A 13,531-nucleotide genomic window follows, 5' to 3' on the forward strand; every position below is an offset into this window, starting at 1 on the left:
AACAAAGTGGGCGGGATTACAGCTGGCTGAAGGAAGAGTGAAACCATTATTACGTCAAAATGGACTCTCGTAACCTCTCGTTCGTCCAGACATCTCATCGTTAAACGTCTCATTCTACATCAGCTGTTTCTTAAAACCACATCAGCAAAGACATCAAATATGTATTCACAAAAGACGAAGCAGAACCAGAAAAATAAAATCACAGTTACATTTTAAAAAACGTAACTTTCTTCTGCTGTTTCTTCTGATCATACTTTTTTCAAATGGTAGACAATGCTTCATGAAGCTTCATCAATCCATTGCTTACCTTTCGATTCCTCATTCAGAAAACGTTAATAAAGGCACTCTTTTTAACACATTTTACCTTAAACCTTTTCTTGGTTCCTCGCCCAGACGAGTACATTTTGTGAAGGTTTGTATCATCTTATTTATAGAGTCTTCTGGACGTCACTCTGCTCTATAATCACTTGATTTAAACGACTATTCTACGGACACTGACACATGGTTTTTAAACAGAGGGCGCCCCCTACTGAGCTTTTATAAAAACTGCTTCGTCAACCCATCATTACCAGTACATTAACAGTTTGTTTTCATGTCTTAACAAGAAGGAGCTGTCTCGCCTGCAGTTAATACAAAACTCTGTAGAGAGAATTCCGAGCCGCTCTAGTAGAAGAACTCACATTTCTCCGATCCTTAAAACTGGCTGCCAGTTTCTTTCAGGATCAACTTTAAAATTCTGGTTCTTACTTTCAGATCTATTCATGGTCAGACCTTCCATCAGTGATCTGATCCAGACTTACACCCCAGCTCGGGCTCTGAGGTCTGTGGATCAGAATCTACTGATGGTTCCTGAACACGCTTCAGGACCAGAGGAGAGAAATCCTTCCAGACTGTTGCTCCTAAGCTTTGGAACCATCTCTGTGTTTGATGATCTACTGACTCCTTCAAGAAACATCTCAAGACACTTTTATTCGAGAAAGGCTTTACCTTGAATCTCTGAGACTCCTGTGTTGTTCTCAGTGTTATATTGACCTTTTAATCATCTATTTTATTGGGTATTGTAAGTAAGTAAGTAATTCATATTTATAGAGCACTTTTAAAGATTGTTTAAGTGCTTTGTGACCCTGGTCTAGAAAAGCGCTCTACAACTATTACTTACTTACTTATCAGTCAGCAACATGCAGATCCAAGCCCCGATTTAGTTTAAGCATTAATGGTGTTCCACTTTTGTCTTTTATTTTTTAATCGGGATTTTTGTTGTGTGGTTCTGCTTTTCTTTCCGTAAAAATGCTGATAGTTTTGAAGTTGAGTTTATGTTTTTTATTGTGCTTTCGTTTTTGTCACCTTTAGGTCCACTGTAGGACTGTTTAACGGATCTTAACAACATTACTTGATGAAGCTCACAAAGATGTATTCATGTTTTTCATTATTTTCAGTTTCAGTTAAACAAAAAATGTTTTTCTTCTTTTGCGCAAATGAAGGTTTAATTTTAAAATGGTGGCCTTGATAAAAAGCAACATGCGTTCGACCTCTTCAGGCAAGCGTAGCTCGCGGTGAAACTGTACATCTGCATGTTGAATTAAAAGAAAAGTGTCTCAGTTAAAATGCTTTAGTGAATCAAAAGAGTGGTTCGAGATGTAGCCTTGAAGCCTTGGTTTGGTTTAGAAAAATAGTTTAATTATGCTGTTAGAGAAACCATTTTTTTTGTAAGAAAGAACCGGCTGATGTTTAAATGTGGACAAAGCCGATAAGCTGAAGTGCTGGAGGCTTTTTCCTTCTTTTTTTTAAAGCCTATTTGACTTGTTTATTTTAACACAAATACAAAAACAAGAATTCATTTTCCCGGAGACAAAATAAAAGAGACGAACACAGGAGGGTGATGAGCTGTAGGTGTGTGTGTGTGTGTGTGTGTGTGTGTGTGTGTGTGTGTGTGTGTGTGTGTGTGTGTGTGTGTGTGTGTGTGTGTGTGTGTGTGTGTGTGTGTGTGTGTGTGTGTGTGTGTGTGTGTGTGTGTGTGTGTGTGTGTGTGTGTGTGTGTGTAAGGGAAGGACTGTAAGAGAACTGTCAGCTTAAGGAGAAACATTGCAGCTCCAGTGAGTATCGGGTTTGTGCATTCGCTTCACTTTGATTTAATCGAAAGCAACGTGGAAGAAACGTTGCGCCGCTTTCTGCGTCTGCGATGCTGCATTGTGATTCACCACAATCCATGACAGGGCCTCTGTTTCCCGCCACAGTGCTGGCGTGATGCCCACCCTCATCCCGCCCCAAAATCCTCGACACACCGGAAGCTCAACAGCGCCACACTGAGGTGGAGTCAAGTATATCCATAACTACTTGATAAGACAAATATACTTGGTTTGTTTTAGACTAAATTAAAATGTTAAACTCTTTGTCGTATCATTTATTCTCTACCGCTTTATCCCAGGGTTGGGGTCGCGGGGAGACTGGAGTCAATCCCAGTATCATAGGGCGAGAGGCACGGGACACCCTGGACAGGACGCCAGTCTGTCGCAGGACACACAAAGACAGACAACCATTCACACACACACTCATACCTATGGACAATTTCCCAAAGTTCTCAATAAACCTCTGTATGTTTTTGGACTGTGGGAGGAAACCGGAGTGTCTGGAGTAAACCCACGCAAGATGGGTGGGAATTAAACAAATTCAAATCAATAAAGTTCTACCTTACCTTACCTTACCTTACAAACTCCACACAGAAATGATCTCTGGGCCTGGAATCGAACCAGCAACCTTCTTATTTCGAAACACATGATCACAAATGAGACTATTGGTCAATAATGTTGACTACGTTTTTTGTTGTTTTAATCACAGAAGTTTGCAGCAGGTTCTCAAACATTAATTTTTCCTAAAAGCAAACATGCAAGAAAGTTTCTCTCCTTCACAGCGACACATCTAAGTGTGAGTTTCAAACCCCTGAGCTGGAGTGATGCTGCTGCTGAATCTGAAGCTTTAGGGGCGCGTCGCTCCCTGAAGAGGACATTCAAGTAACACCTCTGCAGTTCCTCGGGAAGCTCTCGTGTTCCCACATGAGAGCGTTTAGCGTCATCAAAGTTCACCGGACGTCTGGCTGCAGCTGGATCAATGTCCTTTATTGAGCCGGATACTGAGCCGGCGCCGGGGCAACCGGAGGCCGACAACATCTTCACGGAGTAATTTGATGTGGCGTTTACTGCGAGCAATATGTTCCCACCTGCTTTATTAATACATGCCTGGAGGATGAGCAGCTCCAGAGGGAAATATTATGACTTCAACATCAATATCTGGGTTTAACAAACACTCTTTTTTTTTTAAGAAATGTTAAGTTTTAGGAGCTTTTCTTTCACAATAATTGATTTAAATCGGATTAATTGTGACAAATTAGCAGCATCAGAGAGTCGAGAGGGGAGATAGAAACTAAACATATCATTAAAATACAGTTTAAAAACAATTAACTTGACAACAGAGCACAAATATGATGCAGGACCACATGTAGAAACAATTGTATTTCTTTTATTATTCACAACTAGTTCTACTCTAAATATGACCATAGCAATTTTTCTACACTTTTCGTCATTTTTGTGAGTATTTATTTTCCCTTAAACAGACTTTTAAGTGCTTTTATATAAAATAAAAAATGAAAAGTTGAATAAAATAGTATAAAATATTTTTGCTTGATGGCCCCTTAAATGATTCACTGTATTAAAGGTGACCCCTTAATGGTCATCGGGGTTAGACCGAAGAACAGCAACGATTGAAAGACAAGTTAGGTCGAGTTAAACATAAACAAGCAAAGCTTAGAAACAGGAGTCGAGTCACAAACTATGATATTGAAAAAAAAACTAGATCAATAAGCGTTTCAAAGAAAGACGTGAGTCGGTGAAAAACCTTCAACTTCTGGCAGAGAAAACTTCTCCTCACGACAACCACGCGATCTTGTCAATAAATGGTTGAAGTTATTCCCTTATATGACACTTCAAATATTTTTGACTACTACAACTAGTAGTGGTAAACTGAGGGCGCCACCTGGTGCTTGGTTCTGTTTCTGTCTTGTCTATTGCTTACCTTAAGTTTTATCTTATTTCATCTTTTTTATTTTGTACTGACACCACAAAAAAAAACTGGCAATTAAAGTTTCTGATTCTAATTCTGAATAGTACTTTTTTCAAAATATGAAAAAGATAATCATTTAAAAATGCATTTTTGGGTAAAAAATTAAAAAAAAACTCCAAAAAGTAACAGATTACTCCTAAACCTTGCGGGTGAATAAAACAAGTAAAAAATTTATTTTTGGGTAAACTATCACTTTAAATCACACAAGTCAATCTCAGACAATTCATTTTATGTGGCTCGTCCAGTGGTTTCATCCTTAAGAAGATAAATGTCCATGTTGATATGGTGACCAAATAAACTAGTATTTCAGATAAGATAAGTAAGAGTTTATGGATTTCAACAAGTGACTTCCAACAAAAGTAAAACTGAAAGTATTTGCAGGAGGAAAAAGATAACTCATGACAAGATTGCAGAGAGTATTTTAATTTTTTTAGTTTAATGTCGACCTGAAAATCTGTATCTTCGTATCTTTTCATATTGAAAATTTAAAAAGGCATCTGTCACCTTGGATTACCCGAAGCAGGCGTTAAAGATAGTATTTTAGGATCAAAGCGCTGACGGTGCGACGGAAATATCCTTAAATGATTTCCCGGACGGATCAAAGTGAAACGTTCAATCTGGAGGCGAGATGGTTCCGTGTGTCTTTACCTTTCATGCTTTAATAAGAGAGAATGGAACAGAACACATCAGTGTGACGCTGGCAACGCTTTAATACTGGACAGTAAAACTCAGACAGAAGCAGCTCATTGAGAAACACAAACTTCTTCCTCTACATCTGGGACTAGAACCAGCAACTTCAGAGTCTCAGAGAAAAGAACTTCATCTGCATGCAAACCCTTTAAAAAAACAATTGTAATTTTTTTTTCTTAAACTTGATGAAAGTATAATTAGTGCAACACTTTTAGATGATTTTAAATTAAATTTCAAATGTGATTCTTTGATCACATTCTTTAGGTTTGAATATGTTTTTTCTTTTATTCCAATTTTAACTTCTGACGTAAAAATACATATTCATCAAAAAATTAAATCTAATTTACTTTGATAACTTGTCTCTTCATTTCCACTTGTAATTGTTTCATATTTATCTATATATATTTATCTAATTTACAAAAAAAGAAATAGTGCTCGAAAAATAAAAATAAAACTAGTGTAGTCATAGCTTTTATAAATTTAAATATATATCGTTTTTAAGACCAAAAATAACATTTATTTTTTTATTTTTTTAGTGAGAGAGTTCTGGGTCTGCTGACATCTCAAGATGCTTCTAACACGATACAACATTATCTACAGAACAGTCAACAAACATGAGAAAAATACTTTTTTTTCTGTAGAATAAAAACATGCTCACCGAAGAATGTGTATATTATCTGTAACATCAAACTTCTAAAGAACATTCTTGGCAAGTACAGCACCTATTTTGTATTTGACACAAAATACAGGGTTGTTTATTTTTTAGTTTGATTTTTTTCTTTTTAAAGATTCCACATCAACAATCAAATGCAGATCCTACAGACGAAGTAAAAGCATTCAGGTCAACGACGGTGTTGTGATTTCAGTTCTTGACCGCTGGGGGGCGGCAGAGAGGCGTCCTGGCTGAGGAACTGAAGAACATTCTGTTTCCTGGCTGCAGACAGACGAGCGCTGGAGAGCAGCCCGTCACACGTAGGAGGGAATCTAAAATAGATCCTTCATGTCAGAATCACATGTGAGTGCAGCTGACGCTGCTCAAAAGATGTTTTCTGCGTGACTCATTTGGCTTTTTTCAACATTTTAAGCTGCCTGTAAATGTATATAAATATGGAAGATTCAATCAAATCTTGACATTTACCACTTATTTCTTTCCCTCTCTGAGTGTTTGGATAATGGAACAAACTCTTTCCAAAAACGCAGATTTTACATCTACTTGTCCATGTTGTTTGCAGATGTTTTTTTTAATCATAAAAACCTGTATCACTCCTTTTCTTCGACTTATTTCGATGTATGATCACGAGGACAACATCCGGCATAAATCGCTTCTGACTTTTGTTGAGGTATTTCGAGGTCAACTGAGATGAATTATCTCCAGCATGTCTGGAAAACAGAACCTCCCCAGAGAGGTGACTTATGTGCCACACTCCCCTCACTCGTGAAACATTTGTCAAGATAATTGAACTCCTCCATCTTGGGAATGTCTTTGTCTCAAATAGTGAGATATCCACACAAAAAGGGGCTTTTATCCCATTTTATAAACAACATGTAGAAAACAGGGAAACTAAAATGAAAGTCATTACAGTGTTCCGACACCAGGGGGAGCCAGAAACGCTTAATCAATTCTACAGATTGGGTATTTAAAACACAAACATGTGTTAAACTAAACTAAAGCTGCAAACCAGATAGAATTTTGTGACTTTACCTGGCTATAGATGGACGTCAAACACTCCTTCCTCCACCGACTCTACATCCTCTTCCACTATCACTGGAAAAAAAAGAAGGATTACAATCAGCTGCAGTGTTGACGCACACACACAACCTCTCTCTCGTTTTATCTTCTCATTCCAGTTGATATTTTCCTAGTAAACATTTCTTGAAAAATTGAACGAGTTAGTTCACTCCTGGGTCACTGGCGTTGCTCTGACGACCGGTTTATCTGTTCGTCTATCGCTCTATCAGCCCTCTGATGCGGCTCACTGAGGTTTTTGGAAATAAGAATTGGTATAAATTTGGGTATTTTATTTAAATGTTTCGTAATGATGCATGAAAAACGAGCAGCTCTCTCCTTCAGTTTAACTTTTATTTAACAAAAACTGACTTAACTTCACCGATATATAAGAAGACAAGAACATTCATTTTTCACGATGATCATCTTTGACTCCTTTCTCCCCTCCCTCACTTGTCTCACTCTTAAAGGAACAGTAACACGCAAAACAACGAGTGTCATAATATTTTACTTCAGTTTGTTTAAAATATGAATTAAAAATTTAAAATAGACCTAAAAAAAATCAAGACCTGGTTAAAAAATTTCTTTAGGCCTACATAGAAAATATTTTATATTTTTCAGCAAGTCAGTCAGTTTCAAACGTGTACATTATTATAAATTAAGTTTGATAGCAAATCATTTAATTTTGAATGTCCTATTATTGGATTTTCTGCATTGTTGAAATATTAATAGTAATAATGATGATGATACAATTATTATAATGTATATTAATGTAAATATAACCCTTCAGAGTCACATAGTGCTTTACATTAAAAAAAAGAGTTAAAAACAAACATAAGTCTGTTCATCAGGACAAACTGCAGTAAATATACAGTAAAAAAAAAATGTTTTATGATAATTATCAATGCTCTATGTGATAGTTACTTAACATAAAGATGGGTTAGGATTATTTTGAGAATAATGTGAGTTTTTTAGAGTTAGAGACAAATCGTTTGGTTCATTTAATGTATCGACTGGGGCTCAGTTGTCTTTCGTCTTAATCTTCATCCAAAAAGACACTAAAAACATCCAAATACTTCCATACTGCTCGTCAGTAACAAGGAAGCCTCCCCATGAGAGATTTAAGCTGACGGCCTGGTATCATCCACCAAGAACAAGCCTTTTTGGTGACAATTCCTCATATTTAAATATGTTTAAGTGCCATTTTGGACGAAGAAACAGACAACTGAGCTCCAGTCGCTTAAATGAACATAAAGTCGTGTTTACAACTCTAAAAAGAACAGATTACTCTGAAAATAATTTCAACTCTTATTCGAAATGAGAGTGAGTGGAAAATGACTACCTGTATCACAAACTAAAGTTTTGTTTATAGTTTATTTATGTATAGCACAAAGGCAAACAAAGAAAGTGAAAATTAAATGGAATGATATTTAATCTGAAAAGTCAAAAGGGTTTTCCGGCTCCCAGGGTTTTCTTTCCTGTAGGAAACGGGTCCAAATGGCTCTTTGAGTGGAACTGGTTGCCGACCCCTGGTCTATCCTTTAAATGTCAGAAACAATGGTAACCTTTGGAGAAGCAGGGAGGTTATTGAGCCAGAATAGAGGTCGTTCTCAGGCGAGGTTGAATAAAAAAAAAACACTTGAATTATACTCTCGATGACCTCATCACCTAAGGAGACGATTGTTTTTGCCACTAAATTGCCCTCTTGGACCATCATCTGATGAGGAGGGTACTTTACCTAATCCAGTCTATAAAAAACCTTGTTACCAGTGGCGCACTCGCGTCACAGCAAGAAGGCTGTGGCTCGCCTTCCCGGTCGGAGGGAGAGGCGACCTTTCTGTGTGGAGTTTGTATGTTCTCCCCGTGTCGCGTGGGTTTACTCCGGGTTTCCTCCCACAGTCCAAAAACATACAGGTTTATTGGGAACTGGGGGAAATTGTCCAAAGGTTTCAGTGTCTGTGTGAATGGTTGTTTGTCTTTGTGTGTCAAGAGACAGACTGGGATCCTGTCCAGGGTGTCCCCTGCCTCTCAACCTATGATACTGGGATAGACTCCAGTCTCCCCGCGACCCAGACCAAGGGATAAAGCGGTATGAGAATGAATGATATGACAAAGAAAAGAGTTTAACATTTTAATTTAGTCTAAAACAAACTACGTTTTTTTGGGCCTGAAGAAACTGGGATGGACTCTTGCCCACAACCTCCATAAGGGAACAAGAGGTAGAAAATGAATGATTGAATGGAATGTCTCACAAAAGTTTGCACTTGCATATATATTTTTTTTCTTATTCTTTTTTTTTATTTCGTTTGATTTGCCTTTTTTATTACTGTGTTTCTTGTATCTACCTGATGGGTGAGTTGAATAGGAGTACCTTGTAAAACTCTTCACTGGCTTCCAGTTTCTTTCAGGATCAACTTTAAAATTCTGGTTCTTACTTTCAGATCTATTCATTGTCAGGCTCCTCCTTACATCACTGATCTGATCCAGCCTTACACCCCAGCTCGGGCTCTGAGGTCTGTGGATCAGAATCTACTTATGGTTCCTCGCACACGGTCCAGGACCAGAGGAGAGAAATCTTTTCAGGCTGTTGCTCCTAAGCTTTGGAACGATCTTCCTCTCTCTTTGCGCTTGATGGATCTACTGACTCCTTTAAGAAACATCTTAAGACGTTTCTATTTGTTCAGGCTTTTCCTTGATTTTCTGGAACTCCTGTGTTGTTCTCAGTATTATCTTGATCTTTAAAGTGTATTTACTTTTTTGAGCATTGTTTTGTTTGTTTAATCGCTTTGTGACCCTGGTCTGGAAAAGCGCTATATAAATAAATATTACTTACTTACTTACTTACTTGTTGTATGTATACTACATATTATGGATATGTCATCTATGATTGATGTGAATTGACAATAAAGAAGTTCCAAAAAAAAAAAGTTTGCACTTGTGCCGCTACTAGGCTCCTTCACTCTAAGAATTGCTGTTGACGCCATTTGGACAATCAGAATAAACCTCGATAAACATTCGAGTGATTAGTTCACTTGTTTGGTTGAAAGATGATCTGAATCAAAGGATTTACTTCCACCATTACCTGTGTTCTGCAGGTTGGCCGTTGGAGTGTTGGCAGGCGGTGGGAAGCTGTAGGACCTGGCCTGGAGAGACGGCGGCGCCTCGTGGCCGATGCTCTTGGTTCGTTTCCTGCACTCCACGGAGAGACGGCCACGGCAGGCCTTGTGACAGTTCACTCCACAGGCTGAGAGGAGGAGAGGAAGACAGGACTCAAGAACGAGTGCAAAACACAAGAGGGGACATAACATAGCACTCGTGCCAAGGAATCAATCACAGTGGTTCTCAGACATACAAGCTAACACCTGACATCACCAGTCGTGCCAATTAGCTCTTGCAGTCGTCGGCAGAGACAGTGAGAGATCAGGAATCTCATTAAAATGTGTGACCTTCAGGCGTTTTGGGGTCCAGAACCAGCATCTTTGAGTTCAAAAATACCTTGAATTGTGCACCGAGAACTCTTATAATGAATTCCTTACATCAAGCAGGTGTTTAATTACCTTTCCTAATAAGTCACTATTTAAATACTGACTGAATGAGTGACTTAATTAAATAATGACGTCGGCGTCTGAACATGTATGTTTAGAGCAGATCACCCACAATGCACTGCGGTGCTTCATGAAAATCACATCCATGTGGTGACAGTAATGGACCACAGTTTCAAATTCAGGGTGAACATTCCGAAGTCCCTCACTTTAGCCAGACTTAATAGCCGGGGATCGGATCGGAGTTAAGATGAAACCGCGGCCATTAGGTTGACGCTATCGTGTCCTGACTTCAAGCCATGTGAATTCTGGAAAACTGTCGAAAAATGAATCCCCAGTACGGTGTGAGACAAAAGTGTAACTAGTGTTTAAGAAGTTTTATGAAAAAACTCTTGTATGTAAAGCCAAGAGAAAGGAGCTGAACGACAAATGGTCCAGATATGACAATATGTACAAAAAAAGTCCTGAAAAAGTATTTTTTACCAAGTTCTTGTATACCATTGTATCTACTGACACACTTCGCTAACAGTCAGACTTTCAACTTCCTATTGTTGTTTATTTTTTATAATCGAAATGTTCTTATTGTTTGATTTAATAGTGATGGTTATGTCTGCAATGCTTCTCTGCCACATTTTAAAAGTGAACTTTAAAGTTCAAGTAATGTGTTGATTTAAGTTTCTTAATGTTATGCGTGACTCTATTGTATCATCAGTGTCTGTTTGTACAAAACACTTTGTTTTTCTGCCAATTAAATCTTGTTTACCATAACCACACCCACTCTGCTGTGATTGGTCAAACATGGAGGTGTGTCATTGCCTCATCCATCCCGGAAGTCTCCAATCATTGTATAAACAAAGCGTGCCGTGATTCATCTGGAGGAGGATGAGGAGTGAAGCCATTATCACGTCATAATGGGCTTCGCTCTCGTAACCTCTCATTCGCCAAGATTTCTGACGGAAAACTTTATGAGTTCCTTCAGTTTGTTAAAGATACACAGACATTTAATGGATATAAAATGTTTAACACTTTTCTAGGCGATGTCTCAACAAAAAAGTCACATTGCTGTTACATTATTCCAACACTAGTTGGAGCCAGTAACACTCTTGTTAGGTCTTTAATATACTGTGAGCAGCACCAACTAGGACACTGCTTCATCTGCCCCTCACTAATAAACCAATAAAAGTGTCGTAAACCAAGATAGGAAACGACAATAAGCTTTAGGGAGATTGTGTTTTTATACCTTCAGACACTTAATGTGAACGAGGCTAATTTTATCTTAATTAGACAGATATATAGATCGTTCTTTATTGATACCTCGGGTAAATTCCTTTGGGAAATGAAAGTGCCGATAGCTTGCACTCTCATCACGACAGGCTAATATGTTAAGACCTGCGTTGAGTTAATTTATCTGACATGAGGGACGACCCAGACGTCTCTGTTGACACTTGTATGGATTGTGTTGTGAGTGGCTCGCTCCCACTGACAACAGGAAGAATAGGAAATGCACTTTAAACAGGAGAATGTTTGCTTCTAATTAGAGGATTCATCATCGTCTGATGCCGTGAACGTTGACAGGACCTCAAAGGAAACAAAAAGACTAATTACTGCTGTTGCTATGCAACTCAAATGCTTTTTGACAACTTGTAAGATATTTAATGAGTGTCAGTACATTTCCTGGAAATGCACCGAGAGAGAGGAAAAAGACCAGAAGGGGAGAAAATAATGTTTTTGTTTAATTTGGTGGCAGAGAAATGAAAATGCTGTTGTTTTGTTAATTGCTTTATATAAACATTGATCCTATCTTACCTTCAAGTCTAATAAAGTTTTTCATTGTCATCTGAGAAAAGTGTCGCTAAATAAAATTTCAAGTCATTAATTTTGTTCAAATTTAATTTACTACTGTTTTCAAATCAAATGTTGTTGTTGTTGTATTTTCAATATTTCATTTTTGTTTGATATGTATAATGTTGGACATATACAGTATATGTCAAACAATACTGTAATAGTATTGTTTGATTTTAATTTTCTTCTTAAATTATTAACCAATGTGTTATCAGGGTCAAAGTGATAATGTTGCTATTTTTTCTCATTTTCGTTATTATTTTATTCATGTTAATGGTGTTGTTTTACAATGTAATTATTGTCCATTTTGTCCTTGTGTATCACATTGTTTATGTTAGTTGTGTTGATATAAAATATTTAATGTTTTAGCTAATATAGTTCCCCCTGTGGCCCATTAGTGAACGTGTTTCATCCTTTATGTGTGTTTGCAATCCAGTGGTATTTGAATAAAATAAACAAACAATACTATGTATTCTTAATGTAAAATATATATAGCAAACCCACCATAAGTCTACTTAACAGGAAAATCTGGTAGTTGCCAATCCAACCAACTCCAGTTTTCGCTGTCTTTTCTTTAACACTTTGCAAAACGTTATTATTGTTTTCAAACATTTTGATTATAAACCTGGTGAGTAAAGAACATTATCTTTAATTGCAGGTTCGCTTCAGAAAGGTGACTGAAAATGATTGCTTATGTTCTTTAAGCTAAGTGGATAAGTGTAAGTTAATTGTTTTTTTATTACGTAGATTGACGAGAATGTAAAATAACCGCTAAGTAGATGCCACTCTGAAAATGTAAATTAGTATTCCAAAGTTACTGACTTCATGTTTTTTTCTTGGACTGTGTTCTTGTTTGTGTCAAAACGTTACTGTTTAAAGAATGTTTTGGTTATTTTTCACCAAATGTTTATAGCAAACTTAAGTTGCATGCTAACGGTTAGCATCGCAATGCAATCTGCCTTCACATTAGCATCGCGCTAGCGACCTTTTCTCTATGGGATGACACAATTAGTTTGTGTGAATTCGTGTATATACGATATGTGAGAAAAAGTATCTCTAGGTTTGTTCATTTTACAGATACTCAAGTAAAGATGATGAAAGGAAACTTCAAGTTCTCTTTTGAAAACCTGTTCGCGATCTGTCGGGCTGATGCGAGGCTGCAACGTTCCACACACAACAGCAGGGGCAGAATACATTTTATTTGGAATTATAGAAGAAGTATAACATTTCTTGGTCAAGACGAACTTCAAATTTAACTTTAATATAATTTTTCTCCTCATAAGATTTCAGTGGTTGAAACATTTGTACCACGATTAGTCACAAATGTAATGTTTTTGTTTTTTTTGCAGGATGTGTTTTATTCCCCTTTTGTGTTAAGACTCACACACACAATTCAAAACTGCTGGATCAGGATGTTCCTCTGGTCTGTTTTGATTTGAGTGTATATGCGAAAAAAAAGATGTGTCCGCATACTTCATTCGCAGCGAATGGGTTGTAAATATTTGTGCAGCTGTTGGAAACACAATATCCTGACGAAAGCTGACTCACCTTTACACTTGTAGCCTTGTTTGTAAAAGCCCCATATCTGTAATAGAAAAAAGAAAATGTCTTGAAACTC

At 37.4% G+C, this 13,531-nt stretch overlaps 1 protein-coding gene across 1 annotated transcript in view; it reads right to left on the reverse strand.

Annotated features, from left to right (window-relative positions):
• Positions 1-4,803: 4,803 nt before the first annotated feature.
• Positions 4,804-13,531, reverse strand: part of LOC148081690 (RAS guanyl-releasing protein 2) — a 43,254-nt gene continuing 34,526 nt past the window's right edge. Inside the window, exons 14-17 of the mRNA XM_087788656.1 lie at positions 13,462-13,498; positions 9,612-9,773; positions 6,506-6,568; positions 4,804-5,787 (exon numbers count right to left, since the gene is read on the reverse strand). Coding sequence (XP_087644782.1) covers positions 6,510-6,568; positions 9,612-9,773; positions 13,462-13,498 — 258 coding nt within the window. The 3' untranslated portion in view covers positions 4,804-5,787; positions 6,506-6,509. The remainder of the gene's footprint in view (positions 5,788-6,505; positions 6,569-9,611; positions 9,774-13,461; positions 13,499-13,531) is intronic.

The sequence above is a fragment of the Callionymus lyra genome, chromosome 4, assembly GCF_982586985.1.
Source record: "Callionymus lyra chromosome 4, fCalLyr1.hap1.1, whole genome shotgun sequence".
Lineage (NCBI taxonomy): Eukaryota > Metazoa > Chordata > Actinopteri > Syngnathiformes > Callionymidae > Callionymus > Callionymus lyra.